Source organism: Barbus barbus, assembly GCF_936440315.1.
Source record: "Barbus barbus genome assembly, chromosome: 20".
Lineage (NCBI taxonomy): Eukaryota > Metazoa > Chordata > Actinopteri > Cypriniformes > Cyprinidae > Barbus > Barbus barbus.
The window spans coordinates 3945722-3960549 of NC_136748.1; the positions used below are offsets into that span (position 1 = coordinate 3945722).

A 14828-nucleotide genomic window follows, 5' to 3' on the forward strand; every position below is an offset into this window, starting at 1 on the left:
CTTTAAGCAAAGTGATTCATTTTCCAGAATTTTGTTTTTGTTTTGTCTTTTTGTCAATATATGACTGCTTTATCATGCACCAGTTTGTTTGCTAATAGGAAAAGCAGTCAGTTTATTGCTCAATAAATTTCTGACCTTACAAGAAAATATGGCCTGACTGAAGTCCATTGTAGGATGGTCTGTTGCTGATTTACATTGAGAGATGATCCATCACACCTTTGAATGACCCCTACCTCTGATTTATTTGAGATGGCCAGATGGCACTAATGGCTCTATGGTGGTGATTATGTGCCAAAATTAAAGTTCTGTTGTTATATTTTTAGGTACTTTTACATCATGAATTTATATCTGATGGTGTGTATGTAGCTTACAGGGTGGTTGTTTGCTGCGTGAGTGTGCGGTGTTCGAGAATGAGCCAAGGGATAAAGCCTTAATTAAATCAAACAGAGCAAACCTGTTCAGGCACTATGATAAACTGTAGTGGACTGTGTCTTATCTTCTCCAGCCAATAGAGCCATGGCCATCTGTTTTTGCACATCGATACACTCCCACATCACTGGAGAAATAGATTATTAGCCCATAAAGCCCCTCTCGCTGGGTTTCCTGGCTTAGCATTGTAAATATCGTCCCATCTCCATATGGTGGCCCTGTAGCGCTCAATCACACCGTCTGGGTGTAACAACAATGTTTCAATCTATTACAGATTTATTTTTAATGCATCTCAGTGGAGTGCCAAGAAGAGCATCTTCATGGCTGAAGTAATTTCTGAGTTGTTGATCCTAACAGAGCTCGCTATTTGACGCATTCTCATTAGGCTTTCGAAATGCATTAACATCTAAAGAATGCCATTAGTATCTTATGCATTACATTTTGTTTTTGTAATTCAGTCTAGAACAACAAAGAACGCAGCTCATTATTAAATAAATAATCTCCCTTTTTTCCAAAGGTGTTCCCCAGGGTTCTGTATTAGACCCACAATTTTTGTAGTGTATCACTGGTGTACTTAAGTCACTGTTCTGCTGTCTTAGGTGCTGCACACTTGTGTATCAGGGTCTAACCTGCACACTCAACAGAGCCACTACCTCCTCAGCCTTGCTGATCTGTCGACAGACTATGAACCCTTCCTTACTTTAGGCAATGTCAAGAGCTTTGAGCCACCACCCATCCACAATGTTATGGGAGACTTCGGAAATCTCCTCACTGTGGCTGAAGGTAAGGACTTTTTGTTTTCTGCTTTCAGTAGGAACATAAAGAGTGCAGTTAATCTTAATGCAGTCGTGTTATGTTGTTGTTTACAGCACGTTATCTGCAGCGTGCCTAGGGAAATGTCATGGTCATATTTCACCCCAAAATAAAAAAAATTAAAAAAACAGAAAGTCCCTGTTTTTAAGACAATTAACAATGTTTGCATTATTTTGCACATTTAACCCTTCTCGCATCAATTTTGGGTGGAAAATTATTTTAATTATATTGTTCATTTATTTATGTATTTATTGCTTTTTTTTAAGTTGATTTGTAAAATACTAATACTAGTGGTTCCAAATACTGTATGTATTTATATATAGTGAGTTTAACTATATTTCATGACCTTAAGTATTCATTTTTGTTTAGTTTTGTCATGAAACCTTATTAAATGTAAGAATTTTTGCTTCACATCAACACAAATCACTCTTTAATGTCTATAATGTAAAGGCAAGTATGACTGAATTTACTGTGCCAAATTTTTCCGCATTAATTGTGAAACTGCTGCATCTCCCTTGAAAAGAAAAAAGAACATACAAAAAAGGAACATTTTTAATTTGTCCTGTGAGTTTATGCTGAGCTCTCGTGAATCATATTAGAGCAAATGTAGCACAATGTGAAATTAAATAGAATTTTAAAGAGGTGTGCATTAGTTCCCTCATCCACTCAAAGCAAGCCCATTTATGCCAATTATTAAAGAAATCATTTTTCCTCCTCCAACCTTGCTTTATCCATTAGGCAATATTTCTTGTGTGTTTTCTACCTTGGCATGTCATCAAATGTCATCTGTTTTTGGTGGGGTTGTGCTGTGGGCTGTGAGGGGGGGTTGTTCTTTCCTCTTTCAACAGGGATGCCTTTTATGACAGTACATTTATATCTGTGGAGTAGAGGAAGAAAAAGAAAGCTGGCTTCTGCAACGCAAACATCTCCATCCATTGACATGCCTTTTATATCTCTGTGTACGAAAAAAAAACAACAACCTCAGCCAAAGAGCAACTCATAAGCAATATCCCACTACCTAGCTCATATTGATTAGTTCACTTCAAAGCTCTGTGCATCCCTAATGCAACTTGCTCGTCTTTGCAAAGAGCTTTTTCCACTTTGATGGGTATGATGGTATTGATAGCACTGTCACAATGTGAGCACTTCGTTTTTTTCCCCCTTCTCTCTCTCTCATCTTAATCTTAATATCCACTAATGACAACGCTAGATTTCTCACTTTGAGAGGTGTTCAGCATTCAGAGGACTTTAATTCATAGTGCTTGCAGAGCCCTATTCACTCATCACGAAAGGTGTGATGCTCATTAGTGCAGTGCTTTGAGTCTGTTTTGGGAGAATGAATAGATATTTTAAAGGTGTCTGTGTGGACACCCGTGTATATGGTGCAGACGTGGGAAAATGGCCTTCATTGGTCATGACAGCTAAAAGCCAGTGTAGCGACCAGCTTTTGAGAACAAGTAAGGGAAAATACTGTACACAGTCAGCCGGCCGGGACTTGTATTACCCTAAAAAAGTCAGTCATACAGCAGTCATTATACAAAAAATATTTACCTGATTGTGTTTTCCAATCAGAAACGAGTATTCCAGAGAGATGTGTAATTTGTGATAATGGCCAGCTGACTGTAAATGATCCCACTTGCATGGCTACTTACCAAATAATTAAATGAAGTTTGAAAGTTGATTTCAGTTTTAATTTTTGATAATGTGAGAAGAGTGATTTGAGAGAAATGAAACTAGCACAACTATGTAGGGATTGGATTGCCACTGACAACTAGTGGTTGACCAATATGAATGTTTCAGTGTCCGTTGCCTATACTAATATGTACATATCAGGCTGGTCAATATTTTTGTACTTATTTACTAAAAATTGAATTTCAAAATAGAAATTGATTAGATGGCCATACATTTTAAAACTGATACAAGTAATGAGTAACTCTTCTGTGTATTGACCAATTGGACATATGACATAGAAACAGCCAAATTATAGCGAACCTCCAAATATTGGCCCTCTAATTGGCCTGGTGGACATATTGGTCTGTCACGAATGAAAAAGGCGGACCCGCAGAATACCACAACTGACCTATCAGAATCACATGTCCCACAGAGTGGTGTAAGGGTAATGGGCAGATTTCTGCATAACAGTGATGAGGCAATACAGACTTCATTATTTTAAATTTAAAGTCATAGTTCACCCAAAAAATGTCATCATTTGCACTTATGATGCTCCAAATAAGACTTTGGTTCATCTTGGCAACACAAATGAATACACTTTTAATGAAACCTGAGAGTTTTCTGTTCCTCCTAATTTTGACGCTTCAAAAAGTTCACAAAGACATTGTAAAAGTAATCCTTACGAATCGAGCAGTTTAATCCAAATATTCTGAAGAGACACGATGACTTTATATGAGGAACAGACACATACATAGAGCACATCAAATATGGTCAACAGAAGCTCAGACGTGTTTGATTGACGCACAAGAACCAATCAGGTTTGTTCTCGCTCATCAAGCAAGTACTGTTGAGCTTCTGTTTACCAAATTTAATGTGTTGTATGTATGTACATCGAATAAAAGCCTAAATTACATATGTTTTTCATATAAAACGATTGTGTCTCTTCAGAAGGCTTAGATTAAACTCTTATTCAAATGGATTATCTTTACAGTACAATGTTTGACTTTTGTAAACCATCAAAGTTTTGGTTACATGAACTTTTAATGGAGGAACTCCATAAATCTCTCATGTTTCACATAAAATACATTTTCACAGATATGCATTTGTGTTTTGAATATGAGCCAAAGTCTGATTTGTACATCCTATTACTCATTTAAATAGAATTTAAGGAATTGGCTTCTTGATAGTCAGTTGTTTTCTACATCCATAACAAGACTGTGTTAATATGAAACTTCTTATCTTTGTGTATGATGTGCTGTGCATTTGTATTTATCTGAGCTGCATGGGCTCTTTTCTTTATTGTACCCTTATTCGCTCTCTCTTTTCTTCTTTTTTACACTACGTTTCTTTGAATACATTAGCGTTTATTTGAATGTTAATTTCTGTACTCTGTCCCTTTTAAAAATAAATAAAGAGGTTATATAAATTGATGACAGAATTGTGATTTTTTTTTTTGGGTGAACTAATCATTTGTGTATACCTGCAAGCTTTGTTTTCTAATGTACTGAACTTGTGTTGTTTTATATCCCAGAAAAGAAAAGGAGAAGCCTAGAGCTGATTCCTCTGACTGCTCGGATGGTAATGTCACACCTGGTCAATCATTTGGGCCACCATCCTCTCAGCGGCGGCCCTGCCCTCTTAAATAGCCTGGTCAGTGAGAACCACGACAACCCCTACGTTGAGTCTTCCGAGCTCTCCTCTGAAGTCTTCAAAAGCCCCAATCTGCAGCTCTTCGTCTTCAATGACAGCACACTAGTCTCATACCTGCAGATCCCCTCTGACAGTTCCAGCACGGCCGCGATAAGCGCCAACCCGAGGGATCATTCCTCTGAGGTGCGTGTCATCGTCAGGGACATCTCGGGAAAGTACTCGTGGGATGGCGGTGTTCTGTTCCGCACTTTGGAAGGCTCTGGCTTGAGTTTGGGTGGCAGCAGAGATCAGTCGTCTCACAGCAGCGCTCGCTCTAAAAAGCAGGGCTCCGTGCGCTCCAGTAAATGCTCCTCTGAGCTGGAAGTGGAAGATGGTGTGGATGTGTTGGACCAGCTACTGGAAGACCTTGGCCACAGCAGCCCCGAGTGTCTGCCGCAGCCCCAGCTGAGGCTCACCCAGCCACCCTCTCCACCCATCGGCATGAACCCTGAGATGGAAGGGCTCATCATGGATGCCATCCACAGACAGGCCAAGCAGGAGGACGAGGAGCTGGCCCGGCGACAGACCGAAGACCCCAGCATCAGAGCAGAGAGACAGAGAGAGCCCACGCACCACGAGCCAAAATCTGCTTTTTACCTCTGCAGGCTCCTCCTCAACGACCTCGGCATGAACTCATGGGATCGCAGGTACAATATTTCATGAGAACTCCTTGAAAACATTCTTAAATGAGTAGCTCATCCCAAAATGAAAATGCAGTCACCCACTTGCAAAGCTGCTCTTTGCCACATCATTACGTGTTGAGTCTTGAGACCATTCCTGATGCACAATTTGAATGTGTGTGAATGAGACTTGAGAGCTATGGTGAAGAAGACAACTTTGTGTGAATATTTTAAATTTTGGTTTGCTGCCAGTGTTTTATAAAAAGGTACCATAAATACATAAATCATTAACAAGCTTACAGTCAGTCACATAGCTACAAATATACGTTATACATTATATTGCAAGGCTGCATTTATTTGATCAAAAACAGTAAAAGTACAGTGTAGGGCTAGGCGATATGGCCAAAAACATTTCTATCAGTCGATATCGATAATTATCACGATATATGTCCAATCTTTATTTCTTTCAAGTTTAAAGCTAGAATTTTGCTCCAAAGTGAAAATTGTAGAAGCCTATGGAAGCCCGTTTCCGCCAATGAATAAGAAATAAAACAAGGTAATTGCTTTTTATCTCGCAATTCTGACTTTTTTTCTCAGAATTCTGAGAAAAAAAGTCAGAATTGTGAGTTTATATGGCAGAATTGCGAGAAAAAAACGTCAGAATTGCGAGTTTATATCTCAGAATTGCAAGAAAAAGTCAGAATTGTGAGTTTATATCTCAGAATTGCGAGAAAAAAACGTCAGAATTGCGAGTTTATATCTCAGAATTGCAAGAAAAAGTCAGAATTGTGAGTTTATATCTCAGAATTGCGAGAAAAAACGTCAGAATTGCGAGTTTATATCTCAGAATTGCAAGAAAAAAAGTCAGAATTGTGAGTTTATATCTCAGAATTGCGAGAAAAAACGTCAGAATTGCGAGTTTATACTTCACACAGCGCTATTTAGTGCTCGCGTGACCGAGTAAATGCATCTGCACTAGTGAGCTCGCGCCGAGAGGCAGTTTGACTTTGATCCGAGCGGATAAATTGTTCATGTGGCGCAATTCAACTGAGTCGTGCTGTTTCGTTCCGCTTTTGGCACATAAACATTATATCGAACATTTATCAAACTCTTCATATCGTTTTATCGAGGAAAATTATATTGCGATTATTATTGTTATCGAATTATCGCCTGGCCCTAGTACAGTGTAAATAGTACAGTTAAGTAAAAATGGCAATATTGTGAAATATTATTACAATACCAAATAACTGTTTTCTATTTGAATATTTAAAAATAAAATAGTAAAAATAGTAGGAATTATATGTTCCTGTGATGGTACTTACTATATTACAAATATTTAAATAATCTCCCAAGTATTTCTGATTGTTAAACAGGTTGATTTCCTTCTCTTTGATAGGGGTAAGCTTGAGGACAGGTGGACACTTTCTAAAATCCCACGTCTTTTGTTTTTGCCATTGTTCTCTTTCCACAGCATAGAACATAATAAAAGTGTTTCATAAAATTAAACAAAGAATTAAAACAAAGATTAAGATAAAATCGTGTTATGCCCTGACGAGTGATTTTTGTTAGACATTTTCCATTTACAGAATCACCACTGATCCTTGTTTTTACATTATTCACATTAAATGTCTGTGTTAATTTTTTTTTATGATTTTTGGAATATAAACTGAAATTACCATAATCATGTTTGAGAGGAAGAGCTCTGACAGTTCAAGCAGTGGTTCAATAATATGCTTTCATGGTGCCTTTTTATTCGTTCTGAATGGAAAAGAGCAGCTTGGACATTACATACTTTCCCATTTTAAGGATCCTTTTTCTCTTTTTTTTTTTTTTTTGAGGGCCTCTTTGCAAGTCAGAATATATGAACCTGCCACAACAAATGTGTGAATATAATTGCATGGGTTCTAAATATTTTAGATTTTTTTTTAATGGAATTTCAATTTTTAATCATGAGCAATGTTATGATGCTGTGGTGGCATTGTGTTTACGATCTTCAGAGAAGTAAGTCTACAGATTGCTTACAGTACTTGGTTGTACTTTGGTTGAAATGGACTAGAAGAAAATATTTTAACATTGAAAAAAAATTACAAAATGAGTGATTTTGCCTGTCTCAGCATTTATCTTTTGGAAAGTTATTTCTGGTTTTCATGACTGTTCCATTTCTATTTCTCTTCATAGAAAAAGCTTTCATCTTCTAAAGAAGAACTCTAAGCTCTTGAGAGAGCTGAAGAATTTAGACTCGAGGCAGTGGTAAGGGTTTCTGCTCATTTCAGAAGACCACAACATCTGAAGCCTTAAGGTTTCGTACACATAATCACACACCAAGTAAATTAGCGACATGGAAACAAATTCACAACCTTCTGTCTGACTCCTCGGCACTTAACACTAAAAATCAGCAGCAAACAACAGCATACATTTGGAGAGCTCAATCATGCAGCCTAATGCCAGTCTACAGAGAGTGGCTAAATCCTTTAAAAGCACTATTAAGGAGACATGTCTTAAGACCACTCTCAGATACTCTGCTCCTCATGGCCTAATCCTGCCCACGTCTGGCTGATCACAGCTCCACACTTCTCAGCCAACAGCGATCAATAGGCGCTCAGAGTGGCTAATTACAGAGGCTTATTAAAGAATACCCCCAGGATCGGGCCACCGTTTCCCTCCGCATGCATAGCCGGCCCACTCATGGCAACCGCTGACTGAGCATGCCAAACATCACACTGCAAGGGCATGACGCTTCCTTAGCAACACTGCCCAAAGAGACACAGTACACACTGCATACCTGGATGTGAATTATTAGCAAATAGCTGTGAAGTTATACCATTCTTTGCAAAAAGAAATTTATTGCCGTGCCGTGTGTAGGCTACCAGACATCCTATTACTTACCTAAATGTTTTAAAGAAACCACAACTGTTCTTTAGAGAGAGAACTATTAGTTATGAGTTCAAATTAATTATTAACTTACCAAAAGCATCGTATTTATATTTATAATTTGCGATTAATTCTCGTACCACATGATACTGTATCTTTTAACAAAAAGGGGGGAAAAATGTGACACCCAGAAATCATTTAGACCCTTTTTACATTTCTCAATTTGTATACACATTTAAGAGTTGAAAATATGAAGCATGTATATTTTAATTACATATGCAACCCTATGCTAAAAAAGTGCTTTTTATTTTTTTTTTGCATAAATTAAATTTTTTTTAAATTAAATAAAAATAAAAAACCTGAAATATTACATTGCGTCAGTATTCAGATCCTTTTGCTATGGCGTTTCAAATTGATCTCAGATGCATCCCATTTCGTCTTTGAGATGTTTCTCCACTTTGATTACATACACAGTCTACATCAAATATGGTGACACCTCAAATGTCTTGAGGTTGATGTCAATTCATCTCGTGTGTATTTGCTTCCAGTCGAGAGACGCACAAGATTGCTGTGTTCTACATTGGAGAAGGCCAGGAGGACAAATACTCCATTCTGTCCAACACGGAGGGCAGTCAGGCCTATGAGGACTTTGTCTCTGGGCTGGGATGGGAGGTAAAATAACACATCAAATCCACTTTATGAGTCTGTAGTGAGCGGATGTCATGTCCTGGGACTGTCAGAGCATCAGGAAGTTTCTGTCTCTCTCTCTTTCAGGTGAATCTGGCCACTCACTGTGGGTTTATGGGTGGTTTGCAGAGAAATGGCAGCACAGGTAGCACAGCACCATATTACGCTACCTCCAACGTGGAGGTCATCTTCCATGTGTCGACTCGCATGCCTTCTGACTCGGATGACTCCATCACTAAAAAGGTAGTTTCAAGCAACTAACTGACACTGCTTGACAAGAACCATATAGAGGGGTGATTTACTAATTGAAACTGGTGGAAAGTTGTCTTAAAAAGCCGCATTTATGAGCATAATTTTTAAGGAACTTTATCAAAATTACATTGCTTTGTCAGGAGTGCAGGCTTTCCAGTCACTTTACATTCGTATATGTGTATATATATACAGGTCCTTCTCAAAAAATTAGCATATTGTGATAAAGTTAATTATTTTCTGTAATGTACTGATAAACATTAGACTTTCATATATTTTAGATTCATTACAACACAACTAAAGTAGTTCAAGCCTTTTATTGTTTTAATATTGATGATTTTGGCATACAGCTCATGAAAACCCAAAATTCCTATCTCAAAAAATTAGCATATTTCATCCGACCAATAAAAGAATGGCCATTATGTTCATTTATGCACTCAATACTTGGTCGGGAATCCTTTTGCAGAAATGACTGCTTCAATGCGGCGTGGCATGGAGGCAATCAGCCTGTGGCACTGCTGAGGTGTTATGGAGGCCCAGGATGCTTCGATAGCGGCCTTAAGCTCATCCAGAGTGTTGGGTCTTGCGTCTCTCAACTTTCTCTTCACAATATCCCACAGATTCTCTATGGGGTTCAGGTCAGGAGAGTTGGCAGGCCAATTGAGCACAGTAATACCATGGTCAGTAAACCATTTACCAGTGGTTTTGGCACTGTGAGCAGGTGCCAGGTCGTGCTGAAAAATGAAATCTTCATCTCCATAAAGCTTTTCAGCAGATGGAAGCATGAAGTGCTCCAAAATCTCCTGATAGCTAGCTGCATTGACCCTGCCCTTGATAAAACACAGTGGACCAACACCAGCAGCTGACATGGCACCTCAGACCATCACTGACTGTGGGTACTTGACACTGGACTTCAGGCATTTTGGCATTTCCCTCTCCCCAGTCTTCCTCCAGACTCTGGCACCTTGATTTCCGAATGACATGCAAAATTTGCTTTCATCCGAAAAAAGTACTTTGGACCACTGAGCAACAGTCCAGTGCTGCTTCTCTGTAGCCCAGGTCAGGCGCTTCTGCCGCTGTTTCTGGTTCAAAAGTGGCTTGACCTGGGGAATGCGGCACCTGTAGCCCATTTCCTGCACACGCCTGTACACGGTGGCTCTGGATGTTTCTACTCCAGACTCAGTCCACTGCTTCCGCAGGTCCCCCAAGGTCTGGAATCGGTCCTTCTCCACAATCTTCCTCAGGGTCCGGTCACCACTTCTCGTTGTGCTGCGTTTTCTGCCACACTTTTTCCTTCCCACAGACTTCCCACTGAGGTGCCTTGATACAGCACTCTGGGAACAGCCTATTCGTTCAGAAATTTCTTTCTGTGTCTTACCCTCTTGCTTGAGGGTGTCAATGATGGCCTTCTGGACAGCAGTCAGGTCGGCAGTCTTACCCATGATTGCGGTTTTGAGTAATGAACCAGGCTGGGAGTTTTTAAAAGCCTCAGGAATCTTTTGCAGGTGTTTAGATTCAGATGATTAGGTTAATAGCTCGTTTAGAGAACCTTTTCATGATATGCTAATTTTTTGAGATAGGAATTTTGGGTTTTCATGAGCTGTATGCCAAAATCATCAATATTAAAACAATAAAAGGCATGAACTACTTCAGTTGTGTTGTAATGAATCTAAAATATATGAAAGTCTAATGTTTATCAGTACATTACAGAAAATAATGAACTTTATCACAATATGCTAATTGTTTGAGAAGGACCTGTATATGAATGTAAAGTGACTGGAAAGCCTGCACTCCTGACAAAGCAATGTAATTTTGATAAAGTTCCTTAAAAATTATGCTCATAAATGCGGCTTTTTAAGACAACTTTCCACCAGTTTCAATTAGTAAATTTTTGAGAAGGACCTGTATATATATAATTTATTTATATAGAGAAAATATAATTATTTGTATAGAGAAAATATAATTATATATATATATATATATATATATATACTGTATATATATATACTGTATATATATATCTGTGAATGCAAGTTAGATATATATATATATATATATATACTGTATATATATATACTGTATATATATATCTGTGAATGCAAGTTAGATATATATATATATATATATATATATATATATATATATATATATATATATATATATATAATGCAGTTACAGCCGGAGGGAATCGAGGCTTCGTCAGGACAGCATTCTTGTAATGCGCGGAGAAGAGTAATTCAATTACACAACATTTTAATATGAAGAGGTGCTCTTTGGTTTTCAACTGCAATAACAAATATTCTCACTAACAAAATCAAAGTTTCTCACAAATTCTCACTTGCATTCACCAAATAATAATTTGTTATAGCACTATTAGTTATAGATATAGCGCTTTTCTGGGTACTCAAAGCGCTTGACTGCTAGACACAAAAGGCACTGACTGCTGCTTTTTAAATAACATATTTCCCGTTATGAATTATGATACCGCTTGGTTCGTTGGTCCGTTGGGTCGGATTACTTTCTCACCACAAACGAACCACTCCAGGGTTCGTTTGAAAGCGTGCCAAGACCACCTCTTCAAGGAGGTCTCGGCACGCTTGTTTGGTCCGCTTTTGGTGCGCACCCGAGTGCGATTGCTGCTTTCTCACCTGCCCAAACGAACCGCACCAAGAGGGAAAACAAACTCTAGTGCGATTCAACCGAACTAAATGAGGCAGGTGTGAAAGCACCCTTAGATTGAAATGTTAATTTTTTTTTTATTTAATTTTTTTAATGTACAGGGTGGGCCATTTATATGGATACACCGTAATAACATGGGAATGGTTGGTGATATTAAAGTCCTGTTTGTGGCACATTAGTATATGTGAGGGGGCAAACTCCTCAAGATGGGTGGTGACCATGGTGGCCATTTAGAAGTCGGCCATCTTGGATACAACTTTTGTTTTTTCAATAGGAAGAGGGCCATGTAACACATCAAACTTATTGGTAATGTCACAAGAAAAACAATGGTGTGCTTTGTTTCAACGTAACTTTATTCGTTCATGAGTTATTTACAAGTTTCTGACCACTTATAAAATGTGTTCAATGTGCTGCCCATTGTGTTGGATTGTCAATGCAACCCTCTTCGCCCACTCTTCACACACTGATAGCAACACCGCAGGAGAAATGCCAGCACAGGCATCCAGTATCCGTAGTTTCAGGTGCTGCACATCTCGTATCTTCACACCATAGACAATTGCCTTCAGATGACCCCAAAGATAAAAGTCTAAGGGGGTCAGATCGGGAGACCTTGGGGGCCATTCAACTGGCCCACGACGACCAATCCACTTTCCAGGAAACTGTTCATCTAGGAATGCTCGGACCTGGCACCCATAATGTGGTGGTGCACCATCTTGCTGGAAAAACTCAGGGAACGTGCCAGCTTCAGTGCATAAAGAGGGAAAGACATCATCATGTAGCAATTTCAAATATCCAGTGGCCTTGAGGTTTCCATTGATGGTGCACCACCACATTACGGGTGCCAGGTCCGAGCATTCCTAGATGAACAGTTTCCTGGAAAGTGGATTGGTCGTCGTGGGCCAGTTGAATGACCCCCAAGGTCTCCCGATCTGACCCCCTTAGAAGAGTGGGAGAAGAGGGTTGCATTGACAATCCAACACAATGGGCAGCTCATTGAACACATTTTATAAGTGGTCAGAAACTTGTAAATAACTCATGAACGAATAAAGTTACGTTGAAACCAAGCACACCATTGTTTTTCTTGTGACATTACCAATAAGTTTGATGTGTCACATGGCCCTCTTCCTATTGAAACAACAAAAGTTGTATCCAAGATGGCCGACTTCTAAATGGCCACCATGGTCACCACCCATCTTGAGGAGTTTGCCCCCTCACATATACTAATGTGCCACAAACAGGACTTTAATATCACCAACCATTCCCATGTTATTACGGTGTATCCATATAAATGGCCCACCCTGTATAAAATAAAAATATAAATAAAGTATATCGCAATTCAGCCAAAAAAAAAAATGCTTAGATGTTTTTTTTGGCCATATCTCCCAGCCCTAATATCTAGTCACCAAAATGGTCTTAAATATGCCATGGAAGGCTACATTCATGTACAACTGTATGATGAAGGTTTAGAATTTAAGCATTCACCATAGTCAAGTAAAATCACACCAGAGAAACATCACTGATAGTATATCAGAGCATAAAGACTCACAGTCCGTCTGTCACACATACTGTTCACACACACACACACACAAAATAAGTTTTTAAAATTTTAAGGAAACATTTTTAAAGAAAAGTCATTTAAAAAAAATTAAAATGTTGTGTTTGTTGTTGTAAATGTTTATCTACCTGTAGATAAAAATAACTTTAATTTGAATAAGTCAAAGCAAATTAGATTTGTGGGTCCTGACATGTGGGTCCTGACCTTTGTTTTTTTTGTTTTCTTAAAACCAAACTTTTATGAGAATACTGTGACATAAATGTTTGCTTACCGCTAAAAACACTGTTATTTGGTTTAAAATGGTGATTTAATGACTGCAGTTCGTCGTACAGACCTGACAGCAGGTGAGTGACACGCGTGTAGAGTGTGACTTTTGGAGCGTGCTGCTGATTGCACGGCTCTGTCAGACCGCTGAGAGCTGTGAAGCCGTCGTCAGCGAGGGAGCCGAGCATGTGCAGGTTTAGTAACAGCTCTCTCTCTGGACTCCTGCGCGCGCTGTGACCGGGGCCCCGATCAGCACATTAACTCACGCCGCAAGGGCCAAAGGCCTGCCGGATACCAGCAGGGCCCTGTTATTGAATTCCGCCTGTGTCGGCAGGACGGCGATCGACATGCGTTAGCAGGTTAACGCTGGCAAAATGAGCTGGTAGGAACCTGCTTAGTTTGAGCGCTCAATCCGATCATGCGCAGGCCTGCAGAGAGAAAAATTCATCAGGCGCCCGGACATTGAAGCCTCTCACCGTCAGAGCTCATATTAGCCCATCGCAGCCACACTCCACTTCCTCCGTTCGGTGTAGGGAGGGAGCGTGTGTGCCGCGAGCCGTGCTCGATTCATTTTGGCCATCAGGCCCCATAATTGCCACGCTCCCGCTCAGGCGGTTAGAGAGGGCGACTGTTGGGCGGCACGTGTGTGGGGAGGGGTGAAAGGGCTATTTCATCAGCCACAGGCGGACAGGAAATAACTCCTCTAATTTACAAATGCAACTTTCAGAGGTAGCGAGAGAAAAGAGGGGTGAAGAGCCGACAGCAAGGAAAGCAGAGAGAGAAAAAGAGAAGAATTCCTGAATGCAATTGAGTGCCTGGGAGCAGAACGGAGCAGAGCAGCTGGCTGGGCTAGTAATGCAGTTACTGGGAGGGTGTTGCCATGCAAGGCCACGGTGTCAGGAGGCAGCCGGTCATCCAACCAACCACACACACACACACACACACACACACTCTTTTGTTGCAGAGGGAATGACGCTGCTTCTTTACAAGGCAGCGTTTAAGCTTGAGGGCATCTCTTGCTTTGCACAGTGTCTGTGTGTTTACAGTGTGCTTGTGTATGTCATGCTCTACACACTTAAAAATGGTTCTTTTAAGAACTGTTCACTGAAAGGTTCTTTGGGATCCTAAAATGGTTCTTCTGTGGCATCGTTGTGAAAACCTCTTATTGGGACCTTTGTTTTTAAGAGCGTACGCACATGTGGCACATTTGTGTTTGCTAATGCAAATGTCACTATTATTATTGTTTATACTTAAAGTATTGGACAATCCTTAGCTTTAAACAAGTATATCTTGTTTGTTCT

At 39.6% G+C, this 14828-nt stretch overlaps 1 protein-coding gene across 5 annotated transcripts in view; it reads left to right on the forward strand.

Annotated features, from left to right (window-relative positions):
* Positions 1 to 14828, forward strand: part of LOC306886696 (ral GTPase-activating protein subunit alpha-2-like) — a 175581-nt gene that overhangs the window by 114536 nt on the left and 46217 nt on the right. For 4 of the 5 annotated variants that reach the window (XM_079444010.1, XM_079444012.1, XM_079444009.1 and 1 more), the window contains exons 32-36: positions 1029 to 1212; positions 4445 to 5249; positions 7401 to 7472; positions 8642 to 8765; positions 8868 to 9023. In XM_079444010.1, the coding sequence (XP_079300136.1) occupies positions 1029 to 1212; positions 4445 to 5249; positions 7401 to 7472; positions 8642 to 8765; positions 8868 to 9023 (1341 nt within the window). Of the gene's footprint in view, positions 1 to 1028; positions 1213 to 4444; positions 5250 to 7400; positions 7473 to 8641; positions 8766 to 8867; positions 9024 to 14254; positions 14373 to 14828 lie in introns of those variants that run through there. The other variant, XM_079444013.1, reaches the window with a different exon arrangement.